Genomic DNA, 20,523 nt, shown 5'->3' with positions numbered 1-20,523 from the left:
ACCTCGTGGTCTGCCTGCCTCGGCCTCCCAAAGTGCTGGGGTTACAGGTGTGAGCCACCATGCGTGGCCTCTTTTTTATTTTAAATTGTAGTGGAAAGGTTGGTGAAATTCTTGCCTCAAATGAGGTGTTTATTTGTCTCCATTTATATAGATTGTTTGGGTTTCAGTAATTAATTTACGAGTCATCCTTCGTCTTGTCTAGATTGTTTCGTTGCTGTGTCATAAATTCCTGAGGGAAGCTCTGGAAGTGGCAGTAGCTGGAACTGAATTGTTTAGAGACTCTGGGACAATGTGGCAGCTGAAGCTGCGGGTGCTGATCGAGTCAAAGAGTCCTGACATAGCCATGCTTTTTGAAGAAGCCTTTGTGCACCTGAAACCCCAGGTCAGTGAGCTGGATCTTTTGTATTCATTATATTTGGGAAACCTTTTAAGACTAGCCAAAGCTCATTTGGAATATACTTGTCTGTTGAGAGCCAATTCTAGAGTGGCATTTGTTATTAAGTGGTGATGGTTCATAGGTTAAGAGTAGAAGAAGTTGCCTGTATTTAATATTCTTTATTTGAAAGTTGACCAAATTATATAAAACTTTCTATTCTATTTAGGAATAGAATGGTATTTCTTATAAAGTCAGAAATACCGGTAAAATATTAATGTCACTTGCTGAATATAAGCCCAACTTTTTTTTTTTTTTTTTTTTTTGGGATGGAGTCTTGCTCTGTTGCCCAGGCTGGAGTACAGTGGTGTGATCTCAGCTCACTGCAGTCTCCATCTCCCGGGTTCAAGCAATTCTCCTGCCTCAGCCTCCCGAGTAGCTGGGACTACAGGTGCGTGCCATCACACTCGGCTAATATTTTCTATTTTAGTAGAGACAGAATTTCTCCATGTTGGCCAGGCTGGTCTGGAACTCCTAGCCTCAAGTGATCTGCCCTCCTGGGCCTCCCAAAGTGCTGAGATTATAGGTGTGAGCCATGGTGTATGGCCAGATTCACTTTGCAGTGAATTTTTTGTATTAGTAGGAAAAATGTATTCCAGAAGATAAAGTAGGAAAAAAACTACTGCTCACTTGGTGGTGGTTTCTTTTTCCTTTTTTTTTTTGAGATGAAGTCTTGTTCTCTTGCCCAGGCTGGAGTGCATTGGTGCAATCTTGGCTCACTGCAACCTCCGCCTCCTAGGTTCAAGCGATTCTCTTGCCTCAGCCTCCCAAGTAGTAGAAGCGCCTGCCACCATGCTCAGCTAATTTTTGTATTTTTAGTAGAGACAGGGTTTTGCCATGTTGGCCAGGCTGATCTTGAACTCCTGGCCTCAAGTGTTCAAAGTTCTGGGATTACAAACGTGCGCCACCATGCCTAACCTCCGTCTTCAAAGTTCTGGGATTACAAATGTGCCACCATGCCTAACCTTTGCTGCTCATTTGTATGTATCTCTGGGACATGAATGAAGATCAGATAGTTCAGCCTAGATTAATTAGTTCTTGTGGGTCTTAGACAGCAGAGACATGACCTGGGTAGCTGTGGATCTAACTATGTGGGCTGTTAATTGCTTACTTAACTAAAAGATGATTGATGATAACTACATGAAATATTTCCCAATAGAAAGGAACTAAAATTCACAGAAGAGCGTTGCTCTGAGTGACTTGGTCAGAAGGCTGACTGTGTTCTGGCATGCCATTCCTGCTGGGCAATGAGAATTCTGTCACAATGAGAACTGTTTGGGAATGAATCCCTATTTTACATGTCGATTATCTTAGGAGGAACCTGCCTTTTTAACTAGTTTTCAGAGCATAGGACTAAACTGTCATTTTATAGCTTTAAAAAAATTGATACATAATATTTTACATATTTATAGGGTACATGCGATGTTTTGTTATATGCTATTTTCTAACATTTTTTAAACTGGGAGTAGGTTTGTCTGCCATTGTGGATTTCCTGGACAGAGTGGAGTGAAGATGCCAAAAGCCAAGAAGACACTGAGGCAGTCTTTAAGGTATAGGCACCGTGTTCCAAGTCTCGTGGTGTGGGGAATGGCAGAAGGTTCCCTGGTTGGCCAGCTCTAGTGTTGCAGGTGTGCCTTAAGCACTATGGAGTGGCCTCAGGTGGTTCTGGGAAAATCTGTTTTGATACCTGTAAGTTTTCTCATATAGCTCCTTTTTTCTTTTAAATTGTAGAAAGCTCTCTTAGCTGTTATAGGTGCCGACTCAGTAACCCTGAAGAATAAGTACCTGGATTGGGCTTATCGAAGTGGTGGCTACAGAAAGGCCAGAGCTGTGTTTAAAAGGTACTCACAGACGTTCATAGTTGTTGCTGGTCTCTCCACCCCATACTCAGCCACTCATACCCAGATTATTTGTATCACAAATAGCATCTGAGGGAGTAATCCAATACACTTTTTCTTTTTTTTTTCTTTTTTGGATGGAGTCTTAGGCTGGGCGTGGTGGCTCACGCCTGTAATCTCAGCACTTTGGGAGGGCGAGGCGGGTGGATCACCTGAGGTCAGGAGTTCAAGACCAGTCTGACCAAAATGGAGAAACCCCGTCTCTACTAAAAATACAAAATTAGCCAGGCATGGTAGTACATGCCTGTAACCCCAGGTACTCGGGAGGCTGAGACAGGAGAATAGTTAAAACCCAAAAGGCGGGCCGGGCGCGGTGGCTCAAGCCTGTAATCCCAGCACTTTGGGAGGCCGAGACGGGCAGATCACGAGGTCAGGAGATCGAGACCATCCTGGCTAACACGGTGAAACCCCGTCTCTACTAAAAAATACAAAAATCTAGCCGGGCGAGGTGGCGAGCGCCTGTAGTCCCAGCTACTCAGGAGGCTGAGGCAGGAGAATGGTGTGAACCCGGGAGGCGGAGGTTGCAGTGAGCTGAGATCTGGCCACTGCAGTCCAGCCTGGGTAACAGAGCGAGACTCCGTCTCAAAAAAAAAAAAAAAACAAAAAAAAAAAAACCCAAAAGGCGGAGGTTGCAGTGAGCTGAGATTGAGCCATTGCACTCCAGCCTGGGCAACAAGAGCGAAACTCCATCTCCAAACAAACAAACAGACAAAAAAAAAAGATGGAGTCGCATGTCTCGCTCTATTTCCCAGACTGGAGTGCAGTGGCACAATCTCGGCTCACTGCAACCGCCTCCTGCGTTCAAGTGATTCTCCTGCCTCAGCTTCCCGAGTAGCTGGGATTACAGACGCCTGTCACCACGCCTAGCTAATTTTTAACTTTTACATTTTAAAGACAAGGTTTCACCATGTTGACCAGGCTGGTCTCAAACTCCTGACCTCAGGTGATCTGCCCGCATCAGCCTCCCCAAAGTATAGGGATTACAGGCATGAGGCACTGCACGTGACCCAATACACTGTTTCATTTTCCTTTTTTTTTTTTATTGTTTGTGTTTTTGAGACAGAGTTTCACTCTTGTCACCCAGGCTGGAGTACAGTGGCAAGATCTCAGCTCACTGCAATGTCCACTTCCCAGGTTTCAGGGATTCTTCTGCCTTAGCCTCCTGAGTAGCTGGGATTACAGATGTGCGACACCATGCCTGGCTAAATTTTGTAATTTAGTAGTGACAGGGTTTCATCATGTTGGCCAGACTGGTCTCGAACTCTGGTCTCAAGTGATTTGCTTGTCTTGGCCTCTCAAAGTGCTGGGATTGCAGGCATGAGCCAGTGCATTCGGCTTCCAATAAACTTTTTCAAAAAGTAAAGTTCCTTTTTCTTTTTTGAGACAGGTTCTCACTCTGTCACCCAGGTTAGAGTGCAGTGGCATAAGCATGGTTCACTGAAGCCTTGAGCTTCTGGGCTCCAGCAGTCCTCCCACCTCAGCCTCCCAAATGTCTGGGTTTACAGGAATGTACCACCATGTCCAGCTAACTTAAAACATTTTTTTTTCGTAGAGACTGAGTCTCACAGCATTGTTCAGCCTGGTCTCAAACTCCTGGGCTCAAGCAGTCCTCCTGCTTCAGCCTCCCAAAGTATTAGGATTATAAGTGTAAGCCACCATGCTTGGCCTTTTTCTTTTTTTCGAACAATAAAAGCAGTTCATTGTGGTGGGGGAAAACATAGCCATGATAATTTATTATATCAAAGGAAAAATTACTGTTAACATATAATTTTAAAATTTGTTTTTATGTAGTTGAGATTATAGTGTAACCGTAATTTTATTTACGATTAAAAAAAATTTTTTTTTTTTTTTTGAGATGAAGTCTCGCTCTGCTGCCCAGACTGGAGTGCAGTGGTATAGTCTTGGCTCACTGCAACTTTTGCCTCCCGGGTTCAAGTGATTCTCCTGCCTCAGCCTCCCAAGTAGCTGGGATTACAGGCATGTGCCACGACGCCTGGCTAATTTTTTATATTTTTAGTAGATACGGATTTTTGCCATGTTGGCCAGGCTGGTCTCAAACTCCTGACCTTTGGTGACCCGCCTGCCTCGGCCTCCCAACGTGCTGGGATTACAGGTGTGAGTCACGGTGCCCGGCCTAAATATTTTTTTTTCTTTGAGACAGAGTCTTGTTCTGTTGCCCAGGCTGAGTGTAGTGGCCCCATCTTGGCTCACTGCAAACTCTGCCTCCCTGGTTCAAGCAATTCTTGTGCCTTAGCTTCCCAAGTAGCTGGGACTGCAGGTATTGCACCACCACACCCAGGTAATTTTTTTATTTTTAGTAGAGATGGGGTTTTACTCTGTTGCCCAGGCTGGTCTTGAACTCCTGGGCCCAAGCAGTCTGCCCAGCTGAGTCTCCCAAAGTGCTGGGATTACAGGCATGAGTTACCATGCCTGGCCATGCCCAGCTAATTCTTAAATTTTTTTGTAGAGTCGGGGTCTCGCTTTGTTGCTTAAACTGATCTTGACCTTATGGCTTCCAGTGATCTTCCTGCCTTGGCCTCCCAAAGGGCTGGGATTGTAGGTGTGAGGCACTGTGCCCAGCCAAAAATTTTTTATAAACATCATTTATTAAACATCGCCATATGAGCTGGGCACACTGGGTCAAGGCCTGTAATCTCAGGACTTTGGGAGACTGAGACAAGAGGATTGCTTGAGCCCAAGCGTTTTGAGACCAGCCTGGGCAACACAGTGAGACTTCATTTCTATTAAAAGTTAAAAGAAAAAAAGTTGGGTGTCGTGGCATGTGCCTGTGATTTTAGCTCTTTGGGAAGCTGAAGTGGGAGGATCACTTGAGTCCAGGTGGTTGAGGCCGTAGTGAGCCGTGTTTGTGCTACTACATTCCAGCTTTGGTGATAGAGTGAAAACCTATCTCAAAACAAAAACAAAAACAGGCCGTGGCTCACACCTGTAATCCCAGCACTTTGCGGGGCCAAGGCAGGCGGATCATGAGGTCAGGCGATCAAGACCATCCTGGCTAACACAGTGAAACCCCCATCTCTATTAAAATTCAAAAAAATGAGCCGGACGTGGTGGTGGGCACCTGTAGTCCCAGCTACTCGGGAGGCTGAGGCAGGAGAATGGCGTGAACCTGGGAGGCAGAGCTTGCAGCGAGCCTATACCGCGCCACTGCACTCCAGCCTGGGTGACAGAGCGAGACTCCATCTCAAAAACAAAACAAAAACAACAACAGAAACAAAAAAACCCAAAACAAAACAAATATAATAGCTGTATTGAAGGCAGCCAACATACATATGAAAAAATGCTCAAGATGACTAACCCTTAGAGAAATGCAAATCAAAACCACAATGAGATACCATCTCACTAGTCAGAATGGCTATTATTAAAAAGTCATAAAATTATAGATATTGGCAAGGCTGCAGGAAAAACCTTATACACTGTTGGTGGGAATGTAAATTAGTTCAGCTCCTGTGGAAATCAGCTGGAGATTTCTGGAAGAACTTAAAACAAATCTACCATTCATCTCAGCAATTCCATTACTAGGTATATACCGAAAGGAAAACAATTCTCCCAAAGAGACATGTACTCGTATGTTCATCAAAGCACTATTCACAACAGTAAGGACGTGGAATCAACCCAGGTGCTTATGGACAGTTGATTGGAAAAAGACAATGTGGCACATATACTCTATGGAATACTGTGCAGCCATAAAAAAGAACAAAATCATGTTCTTGGCAGTATCGTGGATACAGCTGGAGGCCATTGTCCTCAGCAGGTTATCACAGGAACAGAAAACCAAATACCACATGTTCTTACCTAAAATTATAGCTAAACATTGGGTACACGTGGACATAAAGACAAATAGTAGACACTACATGGTGGGGGAAGGAGGGTAGGAGAAACGGAGGAAAGGGCTGAAAATCTGCCTATTGATTACTATGCTCATTATCTAGGTTACGGGGTCAGTCTACCCCAAACCTCAGTGTCACGCAATATACCCACATAGCAAACCTGCACATGTACTCCCCTGAATCTAAAATAAAAGTTGAAATTAAAATAATACATGGCTGATGGGTCAGGCACTGTGGCTCACACCTGTAATCCCAGTGCTTTAGGAGACCGAGGTGGGAGAATTGCTTGAGCCCAGGAGTTTGAGGCTTCAGTGAGCTATGATTGTGCCACTAAACTCCAGCCTGGGCAACAGAGGGAGAGCCTGTCTCAAAAAATAAAAAAAAAATAAAGAGGCCAGGCATGGTGGCTCATGCCATTCCTGTAATCCCAGCACTCTGGGAAGCCAAGGCTGAGGTGGGAGGATTGCTTGGGCCCAGGAGTTGAAGACCAGCCTGGGCAACATAGCGAGACCCTTTCTCTACTAAAAATGAAAAACAATTAGCCAGACACGGTTTTTACCTATGGTCTCAGCTATTCTGAAGGCTGGGGTGGGAGTACTGCTTGAGCCCAGGAATTCTAGGCCGCAGTGAGTTATGATCTCAACAGTGTACTCCAGCCTGGGTGACAGAGGTAGACTTTATCTAAAAGGGAAAAAAAAAAAAGAGAGAAAGCTGTATGATATACTGCTCTGTGGATGCAGTATAACTTTTTTTTTTTTTTTTTTTTTGAGACGGAGTCTCACTCTGTTGCCCAGGTTGGAGTGCAATGGCTTGATCTGAGCTCACTGCAACCTCCGCCTCCCAGGTTCAAGTGATTCTCCTGCCTCAGCCTCCCAAGTAGCTGGGATTATAGGTGCCCGCCACCACACCCAGCTAATTTTTGTATTTTTGGTAGAGACAGGGTTTCACCATGTTGGTCAGCCTGGTCTTGAACTCCTGACCTCAGGTGATCTACCCGCCTTGGCCTCAGAAAATGCTGGGATTATAGGCGTGAGCCACTGTGCCCAGCCGTGGGTGCAATATAACTTTTTTGGCCACAGTAATACTGTTTTGATAAATATTTCTGCACAAATATTTGTCTATATTAGAAATCATTTCCTTAGAATATATTCCTAGAAATGGAATTACTGATTTCCCAAAAGACTTTGACATGTAGTTGAGGGAACTTGAAAACTCTATAATTGAGAAAGAAGAGTACAGTAAGTAAGAAAATTGAACCAGGCATGGTGGCTCACACCTGTGATTCTAGCACTTTGGAAGGCTGAGGCGGGAGGATTGCTTGAGCCCGGGAGTTTGAGACTAGCCTGAGAAACCTAGTGAGACCTCTTCTCTACAAAAAATTTGAAAAATAAGCTGTGTGTGGTTTTGTATACCTGTAGTCACAGCTACTGTAGAGGCTAAGGCAGGAGGATTGCTTGAGCCTGGGAATTCAGGGCTGCAGCGAGCTATGATTGCAACATTGCACTCCTGCACTCCAACCTGGGTGACAAAGTGAGACTCTGTCTCAAGGAAAAAAAAAAAAAAGAACTAAGAACTGGGTATGAAGAGAAAGTGGTCATTGAATTGTAAGAGTGACTGGCCATCAGGTCAAGTCCTTGCATTGATTTGAAGTCAAGTCTTTATTAAACCATGTGTTGTGGAGGCACTGGTCTGGGTATTTACATTTATGAGATGTAAGAGGCTTTTTGTCATTGCTGAAGATAACATTTTCTCCTTCCTTTTTAGTTTACAGGAGAGCCGTCCATTTTCAGTTGACTTTTTCAGGAAAATGATTCAGTTTGAAAAGGAGCAAGTAAGTATTCTGTTTCAGCATTTCTTGTCTGGGAAAATGGATAAGTGGTTACTAATCTATCGGACTTTTTTTTTTTTTCCCTGAGGCAGAGTCTCACTCTGTCGCCAGGCTGGAGTGCAGTGGCGCGATCTTGGCTCACCGCAACCTCCATCTCCCAGGTTCAAGCGATTCTCCTGCCTCAGCCTCCTGAGTAGCTGGGACTACAGGCGTGCGCCACCAGGCCCAGCCAATTTTTGTATTTTTAGTAGAGATGGGGTTTTACCATGTTGGCCAGGATGGTCTCTATCTGTTGACCTCGTGATCTGCCTGCTTCTGCCTCCCAAAGTGTTGGGATTACAGGTGTGAGCCACTGTGCCCAGCCTGGGAGTGTTTTGTTATGTAAAAAGCTCTCATTATAATACAGTATAAATTTCTGATCCCTTGGTCTAACCCCTTTTCCATAGAGCTGGTTTGGGATTGGTAATCAAGCAAAGAGAAAGTACGTGTTTGGAGGATAGAAAACTTAGATGTTACTTTTTTTTTTTGAGATAGAGTCTTACTCTTGCCCAGGCTGGGGTGCAGTGGTGTGATCTTGGCTCACTGCAAACTCTGCATCCTGAGTTCAAGCGATTCTCCTGCCACACCCTCCTGAGTAGCTGGGATTACAGGCACATGCCGCCACGCCCGGCCAAATTTGTATTTTCAGTAGAGACACGGTTTCGCCATGTTGGCCAAGCTGGTCTCAAACTCCTGACTTCAGGTGATCCCTCAGCCTCCCAAAGTGCTGGAATTATAGGCGTGAGCCACTGTGCCCGGCAAGCCAAGTATCTGTTCTTATTCTACTGTATAAGACAGTTTTATAGTACAGGAGATAGTCTAGCCTAATATTTAATAGCCAGGCTTTGGATTTATAACATGATAGTTATGTGCCTTGAGCAAGTCACTTAATTCTAAGCTTCCCATCCTCATCTGTAAAGGTTATTATACCTGTTTCAGGGGTGTGAGAGTTGTAAGGCCAAATGGGACACTGGATAGAAAGGATGTTGCATAATGCCGTGCACATATGAGCCGTTTAACAGGTGTGATCTGTTTTTCGTGCATGTCTAAAATATGAGGTTTTATTATTTTTTTATTTTTATTTTTTTATTTTTTTTTTTTGAGACGGAGTCTCGCTCTGTCGCCCAGGCTGGAGTGCAGTGGCGCAATCTCGGCTCACTGCAAGCTCCGCCTCCCGGGTTCACGCCATTCTCCGGCCTCAGCCTCCCAAGTAGCTGGGACTACAGGCGCCCGCCACTGCGCCCGGCTAATTTTTTCTATTTTTAGTAGAGACGGGGTTTCACCATGGTCTCGATCTCCTGACCTTGTGATCCGCCCGCCTCGGCCTTCCAAAGTGCTGGGATTACAGGCGTGAGCCACCACGCCCGGCCTAAAATATGAGGTTAAATTGACTTTTTTTTTTTTTTTTTTTTTTTTTTTTTTGGAGACAGAGTCTCACTGTCTGTTGCCTAGGCTGGAGTGCAGTGGCATAATCTTGGCTCACTGCAACCTCCACATCCCAGGTTCAAGCGATTCTCCTGCTTCAGCCTCCTGAGTAGCTGGGATTACAGGCTCCTGCCACTGCACCTGGCTAATTTTTTTTTTTTTTTTGAGACAGAGTCTCGCTCTGTTGCCCAGGCTGGAGTGCAGTGGCACACTCTTGGCTCACTACAACCTCTGCCTCCCAGATTTAAGCAGTTCTCCTGCCTCAGCCTTTTGAGTAGCTAGGATTATAGGCATGCACCACCATGCCTGGCTAAGTTTTGTATTTTTAGTAGGGACAGAGTTTCACCATGTTGGCCAGGCTGGTCTCAAACCCCTGACCTTGTGATCTGCCCGCCTTGGGCTCCCAAAGTGCTGGGATTACAGGCGTGAGCCACCGCGCCCGGCAAGAATACTTTTCTTTTTTTTTTTTTTTGAGACAGAGTCTCACCCAGGCTGGAGTGCAGTGGCACCATCTTGGCTCACTACACGCTCTGCCTCCCGGGTTCATGCCATTCTCCTGCCTCAGCCTCCTCAGTAGCTGGGACTACAGGCGCCCACCACCACACCCAGCTAATTTTTTGTATTTTTAGTGGAGACAGGGTTTCACTGTGTTAGCCAGGATGGTCTTGATCTCCTGACCTTGTGATCCGCCCGCCTTGGCGTCCCAAAGTGCTGGGATTACAGGTGTGAGCCATGGTGCCCGGCAAGAATACTTTTCTTTTTTTTTTTTTGAGACAGAGTCTCACCCAGGCTGGAGTGCAGTGGCACCATCTTGGCTCACTACACGCTCTGCCTCCCGGGTTCATGCCATTCTCCTGCCTCAGCCTCCTCAGTAGCTGGGACTACAGGCGCCCACCACCACACCCAGCTAATTTTTTGTATTTTTAGTGGAGACAGGGTTTCACTGTGTTAGCCAGGATGGTCTTGATCTCCTGACCTTGTGATCCGCCCGCCTTGGCGTCCCAAAGTGCTGGGATTACAGGTGTGAGCCATGGTGCCCGGCAAGAATACATTTTAAAAATAGGTGGAGAATGAGCAGTTTTTGGTTGTAAAGTTAGTTACAGCTATTCTGCTAGGTACATAATTCATCAGCATTTTAATCTAATACTTATAGTTGTGCTAAGATATTATGCTTGTTTTATAGGTGAGGAAGTGTTTAAGGTCAAAGGGTTTAAAAACTTGCTGAAGGTTATATAACTAGTATTTATTTTAAGTGGATATAGCAAATAAGTACCAGAGCCCAGATATTCAAAAGGAAGAAATCCTTACTCAAAACAATTAGAACCTTCGCTGTTTATTTAATTCCCACTCATTCCTCAAGACTTTCAAATACTGTTTTCTGTGAAGCTGCCCATGTCCCCCACTTTTTTTTTTTTTTTTTTTTTTGAGACGGAGTCTCGCTCTGCCGCCCAGGCTGGAGTGCAGTGGCCAGATCTCGGCTCACTGCAAGCTCTGCCTCCCGGGTTCACGCCATTCTCCTGCCTCAGCCTCCTGAGTAGCTGGGACTACAGGCGCCCGCCACCTCGCCCGGCTAGTTTTTTGTATTTTTTTAGTAGAGACGGGGTTTCACCGTGTCAGCCAGGATGGTCTCGATCTCCTGACCTCGTGATCCGCCCGTCTCGGCCTCCCAAAGTGCTGGGATTACAGGCTTGAGCCACCGCGCCCGGCGTCCCCCACTTTTTTCTAATAGCGCTTTTTTCCATGCTACTACAGCAAAGTGCTTTTATGTTTCACATGTACTTCACTCTGTTGAGTGGCTTTGATTCTTTCCTGGAAAAGTTGAGAGCCAAGTTGTGTTCATGTTAAACTCTTCCCCTTCAAATACCTGACAGACAATAGCTGCTTAACAATATGGTTGAATGAATTTGTTATGTTATAAATCAGGCTTTTGAGGCAAGATTGTCTATCTTTGTCAGGAATCCTGCAATATGGCGAACATAAGAGAATATTATGAGAGAGCTTTGAGAGAATTTGGATCCACAGATTCTGGTAAGTAAACCCTTAATTTGTGACCAATTAGTGTGGTTAGAACAGTATTTCTTGGCTGAGCACAGTGGTTCATACCTGTAATCCCAGCACTTTGGGAGGCCAAGGCAGGCAGATCACCTGAGGTCAGGAGTTTGAGACCAGCCTGGCCAGTATGGTGAAACCCTGTCTCTACTAAAATACAAATTAGCCAGACATGGTGGTGCGCACCTGTAATCCCAGCCTGGGAAGGCTGAGGCAAGAGAATTGCTTGAGCCTGGGAGATGGAGGTTGCAGTGAGCTGAGATTGCGCCATTGCACTCCAGCATGGGCAACAACAGTGAAACTCCATCTCAAAAATAAACAAAACTGTTTTCTTAGTTTTTTTTTGCATCATAACCCTCTTTTAAAATAAAACGGCTGGGCGCGGTGGCTCACGCCTGTAATCCCAGCACTTTGGGAGGCCGAGGCGGGCGGATCACAAGGTCAGGAGATCGAGACCACGGTGAAACCCCATCTCTACTAAAAATACAAAAAATGAGCCGGGCGCGGTGGTGGGCGCCTGTAGTCCCAGCTACTAGGGAGGCTGAGGCAGGAGAATGGCGTGAACCCAGGAGGCGGAGCTTGCAGTGAGCCGAGGTCGTGCCACTGCACTCCAGCTTGGGCGAGAGAGTGAAACTCTGTCTCAAAAAAAAAAAAAAAAACAACAACAAAAAAAAACAAAAAAAAACTTGTTTCCTTCCTCTGCCTCCTCAGTTGCTTTGTGTATACTAATTTTGTTTATCATTTCAAGATCATAAGTTCAGGGGTCCATGGGTTGTCTGTTAAGAACTCTGGATTTCTCAGGAGTCTGAGACCAGCCTGGGCAACATTATTTAGACCCTCATCTCTACAAACAAACAAGAAAAAGTAGCTGCACATGGTAGTGCATGCCTGTGGTCCCAGCTACACAGGAGGCTGACGTGTGAGGGTTGTTTGGACCCCAGGAGGTTGAGTCTCAATGACCGTGATGCCACCACTGTACTCCAGCCTGGGTGATACAATGAGACCCTGTCTCAAAACCAGAAACCAAAAACACCCCCTCTGGATTAGAGAAAGATTTGCATGGTTTTGTTCTCTTAAAAAAATATATTTAGAGTTACATGAAAGGGGTAAACGTGAGATGCTAATTGGCATCTGTTATTGACTGTCTCCACATTGCCCTCATTTGTAGGACTTGTAGAACGTACTTCTGGGTACAGGTATGTCATGTAAAATCTGTGGACTTTATTTATGAACTCATAAACATTGATTTGTTTATTTTTATTTTGTTTTGAGTCGGTGTCTCACTCTGTCACCTAGGCTGGAGTGCAGTGGCACAATCTCGGCTCACTGCAACCTCTGCCTCCCAGGTTCAAGCGATTCTCGTGCCTCTGCCTCCCAAGTAGCTGGGAGTACAGGCACGCGTGCCACCATGCCCGGCTAATTTTTGTATTTTCAGTTGAGATGGAGTTTTGCCATGCTGGCTAGGCTGGTCTTGAACTCTTCACCTCAGGTGATCCGCCTGCCTTGGCCTCCCAAAGTGCTGGGATTACAGGTATGAGCAACTGTGCCTAGCCAAAAAGTTTAGTATTTTTGAGTTAATTAAATAAAACAGACTTTTATGATTGATGTGAAGGTTTTCTACTGGGAAAAAAAAAAAACCTGGCGAGGTGCAGTGTCTCACACCTGTAATCCCAGCACTTTGGAAGGCCAAGGTAGAAGGATTGCTTTAGCCCAGGAGTTCAAGACTAGCCTGGGCAATATGGTGAAACCCTCTTTCTACAAAATATTAAAAAATTAGCCAAATATGGTGGTGTGCCTGTGGTCCTAGCTGCCCTGGAGGCTGAGGCAGGAGGGTCACTTGAACTCAGGAAGTTGAGACTATAGTAAGCCGTGTTCTCACTACTACGTTCTAGCCTGGGCAACACAGTAAGACCCTGTCTCAAAAAAAAACAAACCAAAATCTGCCACTATAGTTTAAAGAAGCTAAGAGAGGTATTGTTAAACAAAGCATCCTAGGGAAGTAACAGTGAGAAGTTAAGTTTCTTAGAAATCTTGAGTTGAATTGATATTTAATAAGGTTACCTAATAACAGTCCTGTCAGTTATCTAATTGTATGTTTTGTTTTTTTGTTTAAAGATCTTTGGATGGATTATATGAAAGAAGAATTGAACCACCCCCTAGGTAGACCTGAGAACTGTGGACAGATCTACTGGCGAGCGATGAAAATGTTGCAGGGAGAGTCAGCAGAGGCATTTGTAGCTAAACATGCTATGCATCAGACTGGCCATTTGTGAAGAGGAAGAATACAGCCTGCTTTGTGAAACAGTATTGCAAGCAAGCCCTGGGGGCAAATTTGTATTATGAGTCCATCTGTAATTTGCTCAGTGATGGCAGACAAGATGGCTATCTGGTTTTGAGACACACTTTATTTTATGTTAACTTGTTAATCTTTTTTAAAAATTAAAAATTTTTTATGATTGAGACAGGATCTTGCTCTGTTGCCCTGGCTGGTCTTGACCTCCTGGACTCAAGTGACCTTCTTACCTCAGACTCCTGAGTAGCTGGAATTATAGGTGTATGACACCGTGCTCAGCTTGATGTGCTAATATCTGATTCTGGGAAAGAGAACTGCTGATTTAATGTTGAGGCCCGATCTACCACAGGTCCTAAATGTTCCCCAAAATATATGGAAAGCATACGACTGTTTTTTTTTTTTTTTATTATTATCTGGGGTCAAGCACTAATATCTCTAATCTCGATTTAAGAGCCAGTTAAAATGAAGGAGAAAGTGGCCAGGCGTGGTGGCTCACACCTGTAATCCCAGCACTTTGGGAAGGCTGAGGCAGGCAAATCATCTGAGGTCAGGAGTTTGAGACCAGCCTGGCCAACGTGGTGAAACCCCATCTCTACAGAAAATACAAAAAATAGCCGGGCGTGGTGTTGGGTGCCTGTAATCCCAGCTATTTGGGAGGCTGAGGCAGGAGAATTGCTTGAACCTGGGAGGCGGAGGTTGCAGTGAGCCGAGATCATGCCATTGCACTCCAGCCTGGGCAAGAAGAGCAAAACTCCTTCTCGAGAAAAAAAAGGAGAAGGTACAGTTTTGTTAGTTTATTCTCATTGTAAAAGATACGTGGTATGCATTTGTTCTGGAAAATATGGAGGAAATAGAATAGTGTGACGAAAAAAATCAAAGCATCCTGTAATCTAGAGTTAAACTTAGTAATTTGATTTCCTTTATCAGAATTGGATTTATACTCTTAGATTATTTACCCATTCATTCATTCAAGAAATATTTGAGTGCCCATTATGTGCAGGAAAGAAGGGAGGCCTTTGGGGATAGAAGTGGGGGTTGCAGAAACAGCTGAATGTCCTAAGAAAGTTGATTGGATCAGCAGCAAAGGAATTGCTGGATATTGGGAAAATTTGTCCTTCAAGAAGGTGAAAACCATAAAAAAGTGTCTTCTGTCTTCTGGAACTGATGATCAGAGAAGTGTTTGCAATTGAGGTGATCCACCAACAAAAGAAGGGAAGGGGTAGGGAATAGATTCAAGTGCAGAGAAGCCTTAGCAGTGAGGAGTGGAAGGCAGGCTTGGAGCAAAAAAATAAAAACATTCCAGGAGCAGGATGTAACTGTTTGAATTGTATCCTGTAGCTTAATACCATGTCACTGGGAGAAGCTTTCAGTGTGGCTTATTGTTAGTTTCACTTAGTATTGTTTTTCTGTGTCATTAAATAGCCTTAAAAACATTTAATGAATTCATAACATTACATTGTAAAAATAAGCCATAATGTATTTTACTAATCCTCTGGTTGGACTGTCTTTTTTTGTTTGTTTGTTTGAGATGGAGTCTTGCTCTGTTGCCCAGGCTGGAGTACAGTGGCCCTATCTCGGCTCACTGCAACCTCCACCTCCTGGGTTCAAGTGGTTCTGGCTCAGCCTCCCGAGCAGCTGGGTGGGACTACAGGCACCCGCCACCACACCCAGCTAATTTTTGTATTTTTAGTAGAGAGGGGGTTTCACCATATTGGCCAGGCTGGTTTCGAACTCCTGACCTCATGATCCATCCGTCTTGGTCTCCCAAAGTGTTGGAATTACAGGCGTGAGCCACCGAGCGCGGCCTAGACTGTCATTTCTAATTTTTAAAAAAATTATATAAATGCTGTTGATGAAGATTCTTGTCAATCTTTGTTCACATCCCTGGCTATTTCCTTAGGAGATTGACATCTGACAGTGGAATTACTGGATCAAAGGATACTGCTTTTAGAGAATATTGATATGTATTGCTGGTTTGCTCCTTCTTTCAGGCAATAGATGAAAGTGTCAATACCATTACCTGTACTGGTGTAATTATATTTTTTATTTTTACCATTTTATAGGTGAAATGTTTCAACATACTTTTCTTTGATATTAGTGAAGTTAGTGTATTTTATGTTTCTCATCTTTTTACATCCTTAGACTATTTTAAACACTTTTTTCTTACTAATTTATGAGTTCATTTTTTTTTTTTTTTAATTGGACAAGGTCTTGCTCTGTCATCTAGGCTACAGTGCAGTGGTGTGATCATGGCTCACTACAGCCTTAAATTCTGGGCTCAAGAGATCCTCCTGCCTCAGCCTCCTGAGTAGCTGGGACTACAGGCACACACCACCACGCCTGGTTAATTAAAAATTTTTTTTGTAGAGACTGGTCTCACTATGTTGCCAGGGCTGGTCTCTTAAAGGGTTGGCCTCAAGCAATCCTACCTCAACCTCCCAAAGTACTGGTATTACAGGCATGAGCCATTGTGCCTGGGCAGAGTTTTTAAAAACATATTAAGTATATTAGTATCTTGTTTCTAATTTGTTGCAAATAATTTTACCCCCAGCTTTTCTTGTAGCAATTTTTTTTTTTTTTTTAATTGAGACAGAGTCTTGCTCTGTGGCCCAGGCTGGAGTGCAGTGGTCACTGCAACCTCTGCCTCCTAGGTTCAAGCAGTTCTCCCTGCCTCAGCCTCCCAAGTAGCTGGGATTATATAAGCGCCCACCTTTTGTTGCAATTTTTGATGCCCAGAGGTATTTTGTGTGTGTGCGTGTGTGTGTGTGTGTGTGTGTGTGTGTGAGATACTTGTTTTTACAATGCTTTGAAAGCTCTTCCTGGTGCTGAGAAGACTCTTTTTCCCCAAGCAGTTAATTAATTTTTCCAACACTATTTGGCCAGTTGCGTTTCTCTCTGCTGATTTGTGATGTTACCTTTATTATATGTTAAATTTCTATGAGTATTAGAGTCTACTTTAGAATATTTTTATTTTGAGCTTTTGTACTGTTTTTCTTTGTGTGTGTGTGTTTTTTTGTTTGTTTTTTGTTTTTTTTTTGACCAAGTCTCACTCTGTCTCCCAGAGTGGAGTGCCGTGGGACAATCTCTGCTCACTGCAACCTCCACCTCCTGGGCTCAAGGGATTCTCCTGCCTCAGCCTCCCGAGTAGCTGAGATTATAGGTGTGCGCCACCACGCCTGGCTAATTTTTGTATTTTTGGTAGAGACGGGGTTTCACCATGTTGGCCAGGATAGCCTTGAACTGACCTCAAGTAATACGCCTGCCTCAGCCTCCCAAAGTGCTGAGATTACAGGAGTGAGCCACCGCGGCCAGCCTGTTTTCTTGTCATTTGTTTTAAAATAAGAAAAAAATTCCTCTTTTTCCTGTCCCTTAAGTCCTGGGATGTTTAACCTTCTAAATCTTATTTGGCACTTTAATTTTACAAAAGAGATATGTGTTGTAAATAGAGTAGGGAGCAAAGAGGATAGTGGTAGTCTCCTTAACACAAAGCTATATAAAAGTGGTCACCTGGGCTCATCACGTCCCCTGTATCTGATTCTCACTATTGCAGGTTATGAAAACGCATCTAGCTAGTACACCTAGAGTTGCATGCACTGTTAGAAACAGTAGCTCCTAGGCAGATGTAGCAATTTAAATTTATTATAATTATTCAATTTATTCATATTGGCCACATTTTAAGTGCTCAGTAGGTATATGGTTACTATATTGGACAGCACAGATAGTAGAACTTTTCACCATTAACGAAGGTTCTTTTTCGTTGTTGTTGTTGAGACAGAGTCTCGCTTTTGTTGCCCAGACTGGAGTGCAGTGGCCGGATCTCAGCTCACTGCAAGCTCCGCCTCCCGGGTTCACGCCATTCTCCTGCCTCAGCCTCCCGAGTAGCTGGGACTACAGACGCCCGCCACCTCGCCCGGCTAGGTTTTTTTAAAAATATTTTTTAGTAGAGACGGGGTTTCACCATGTTAGCCAGGATGGTCTCGATCTCCTGACCTCGTGATCCGCCCGTCTCGGCCTCCCAAAGTGCTGGGATTACAGGCTTGAGCCACCGCGCCCGGCCCATTAACGAAGGTTCTATTGGACACTGCTGACCTAGAGGCAGTTAGCCTTGGGGATACTGACTCCTGCGTAGGAACATCTACAGAGAGAAAAATAATATCGAATATTGTGTGTCAGTTTTATGCTAAATTTTTTCAAATGCCTTTTGTGTTGTACAAACAACACAGTCTTTGAGGGGGATGAAGGAAGAGGGTCTCATGTCCTGATGTTGACGTGATTAGCACGCCTTGAGCTGGTTTGTTACTAGAGGTTAGGCACTGTGGGGAAGGCAGGGAAGGCTGTCTTTCCAATTGGGTTGTTCCCAGCTCAGGCCCTGCCTATCCCCAGAAGCCACCTTTCGAGGCAAAATGGGAAATAATTAGGTTGCTGAGTATCAGGCGTTGAGCATGGAAATACAGGAACCCGAATGTTCAGGATTATTATGAGTAAGCGTCGTGGCCTCTATTCTGTGTCCACCGCACATTGCAGTTTGTGTCTTATCCTGGTTTCTCTAATGGATTATCTTCAAAGACGATCATTATCTCAAGGTGGAGGTCACTAAGTTGCTGATGTGTCTTACCCACGCGGGGTTTTGAAGCTGGAGCACACCCCGAGTGGCTGCGTAGGGTACGCTTGGCGTTTCACACCCAGCTAGTCGTCCAGGCTTGGGATCTGCACCAAAATCAGTCCCCAAGATTGTTTCAGATTTCGCGCTGGCAGGCAGGGGCGGGCTCCGCGAGGCCGCACGCCCCACCCCCTGCGCCGCACCGCCTCCGCTTCCTCGTGACCCCCCCGGCGCCCCGCCCTCTTGGCCGGGACCCTCCCCAGGCTGATTGGCCCCTAGGCGGCGGATCCTCGGGCTGGCGGCCGACAGGCGCGCGTCACGTGGCCCACGGCGTCCAGGGCGCCGAGCCGCGGGCAGCCGGGCATGGACCCTCAGGCCGCCAGGGCCCAGGCACGGCGGGCCGCGGAGCCGTCTCGGGGCCCGCCGCTGCCTAGCGCGCAGGAGGCGCCCCCCAGCCCGGAGGTAAGCGCCGCGTGGGGGCCGGGAGCAACAACCAGCGGCATCCTGGGGCGGGAAGTCGCGGGGCCGGGCTGGGCGGGGGCCGCGGGGCCGGGGAAGCGCCTCTGGCCGGCCTCGGGCCGCCCCGCGACCTGGAGCGCTGTTTGGCCTCGCGCTCGAGCTCAAAACTGCCAGGCCGAGGGGCCGCGGGGCTGCGGGGCTGCGGGGCGGGGAACGCCGAGGGCGTGGGTGGGCGCGCCGGGTCAGTGGGGAAGGCCGTCCGCTGGCTGGGCGCCGCTGCGAATTTGGTAAATGGGAGGTGACGCTGGTGACCGAGAGCCGGGGCCCGCTGCCAGGAGCCTGGGCGAGGGCCAGGTGAGAGCGGCGAGGAGAGGGACTTGACTTAACAGACCTGTGGACCTCTGTGCGTTGGTGGGGATGCCCGCTAACCCTGAACCCCAGATGATGTCACATGCGCACTCCCCCTTCTTATTGAAACCAAAAAGGCCCTGTTTGACGCAGGGTTTCCAGAAACTTGTTTTCATGTACGCTAAACAGCACCCGGTTTTCTCGAGGACGTTACAGACCGTTATTACAGTCATTACCTGCCCTTGTTTACTGTCAGTACCGGCTAGGTGCTGAGGTAGGAACCCTCTGTTAGGGCTGTTTGCCCAGCCTAGCATAGTGCCTGGCACAGGAGATAGACATGCTGACTGGATGAATGATGCCTCAAAGATGGTACTTAGCCAAAGTAAGATATGAAAAATGCAGCGACACTTATACAGAAAATTACTTTGTGGTGCAGAATAGAATGGGACTAATTTTGTCTGGGCATAGCAGGAAAGGATCAAGGTGAGAGGCTGGTGGTGTCTGCAGAGGCGTGGAGATGAGAAAGTGTAGGGCACATGACCTGGAGTTGGGTCTCAGAGCATGCAGAGAACTATGCTCAACAGGTTGATGGGAGTTGGGGACGTGGGGACGTGCGAATGCCATGGCTAATTTTGCGCTCCCTCAGTGGAGGGCTGTTGAAGATTTAGAGCAGAGTAGTGATTAATTCTGTAAGGCTGGGCCAGATGGCTGGATGGGAACGTGGTTAGGAGGCTGTGGCAGTGGTTTAGGCGAGAGGTCTGAATTCTCCTTGGGCGGCAGTGATCAGAAGTTGTCACTAAAGGGAGTGGAATTGAATTATTAAACCCAGACATAACTAGATAATGAATGCTGATTGGAGCAGGTGCCAAGTGCAGTTTAGATGTAGCAGAAAAGATGAATTTAAATTCAAGAAATGTTACATTCTTGCCACATGCCAGGTGTTTTCATAAATGGTATCTCATCATAAGTCCCCTGCAGGGTCAGAACAGTCACCCCCAATTTCTGGAGAAGAAAACTCAGGCACGGTAATTGAAGTGATGTGTTCAAGGTCACAGCCTAAATGGATGGTAGAGCTGGGATCAAAATCAAGTCTTTTTATGCAGGCTGGGAAGATTTCGTGATTCATTAGAAAGAGGTCTTGGAGGTCATAGGGTTTCATGAACTTCTGAGTGATAGGAGCAGAGAAGCATTTGGTTGGCCGTGCGGGAAGATTTTCAGTTAGATTAGAAATACTGCCTTCAGTGCTCAGCATTGCAGAGGAGCTATAAAGCTTCCCCCACCTCAATGTGTCGGTGAGGAAACA

The 20,523-nt window shown here is 45.9% G+C and overlaps 2 protein-coding genes across 4 annotated transcripts in view; both read left to right on the top strand.

Annotated features, from left to right (window-relative positions):
- Nucleotides 1-13,982, top strand: part of UTP6 (UTP6 small subunit processome component) — a 42,304-nt gene extending 28,322 nt beyond the window's left edge. The window contains exons 14-19 of one of the 2 annotated variants that reach the window (XM_050763804.1): nucleotides 203-382; nucleotides 1,903-1,983; nucleotides 2,165-2,274; nucleotides 7,944-8,010; nucleotides 11,427-11,499; nucleotides 13,636-13,982. In XM_050763804.1, coding sequence (XP_050619761.1) covers nucleotides 203-382; nucleotides 1,903-1,983; nucleotides 2,165-2,274; nucleotides 7,944-8,010; nucleotides 11,427-11,499; nucleotides 13,636-13,793 — 669 coding nt within the window. In that variant the 3' untranslated portion in view covers nucleotides 13,794-13,982. The remainder of the gene's footprint in view (nucleotides 1-202; nucleotides 383-1,902; nucleotides 1,984-2,164; nucleotides 2,275-7,943; nucleotides 8,011-11,426; nucleotides 11,500-13,635) is intronic. The other variant, XM_050763805.1, reaches the window with a different exon arrangement.
- Nucleotides 1-20,523, top strand: part of COPRS (coordinator of PRMT5 and differentiation stimulator) — a 415,601-nt gene that overhangs the window by 389,247 nt on the left and 5,831 nt on the right. The window contains exon 2 of one of the 2 annotated variants that reach the window (XM_050763845.1): nucleotides 18,712-18,875. In XM_050763845.1, the coding sequence (XP_050619802.1) occupies nucleotides 18,777-18,875 (99 nt within the window). In that variant the 5' untranslated portion in view covers nucleotides 18,712-18,776. Of the gene's footprint in view, nucleotides 1-18,711; nucleotides 18,876-18,901; nucleotides 19,227-20,523 lie in introns of those variants that run through there. The other variant, XM_050763846.1, reaches the window with a different exon arrangement.

The sequence above is a fragment of the Macaca thibetana genome, chromosome 16, assembly GCF_024542745.1.
Source record: "Macaca thibetana thibetana isolate TM-01 chromosome 16, ASM2454274v1, whole genome shotgun sequence".
Taxonomy (NCBI): Eukaryota; Metazoa; Chordata; class Mammalia; order Primates; family Cercopithecidae; genus Macaca; species Macaca thibetana.
The sequence above is the reverse complement of the archived record's forward strand: the minus strand, read 5'-3'. Positions and strand labels throughout refer to the sequence as shown.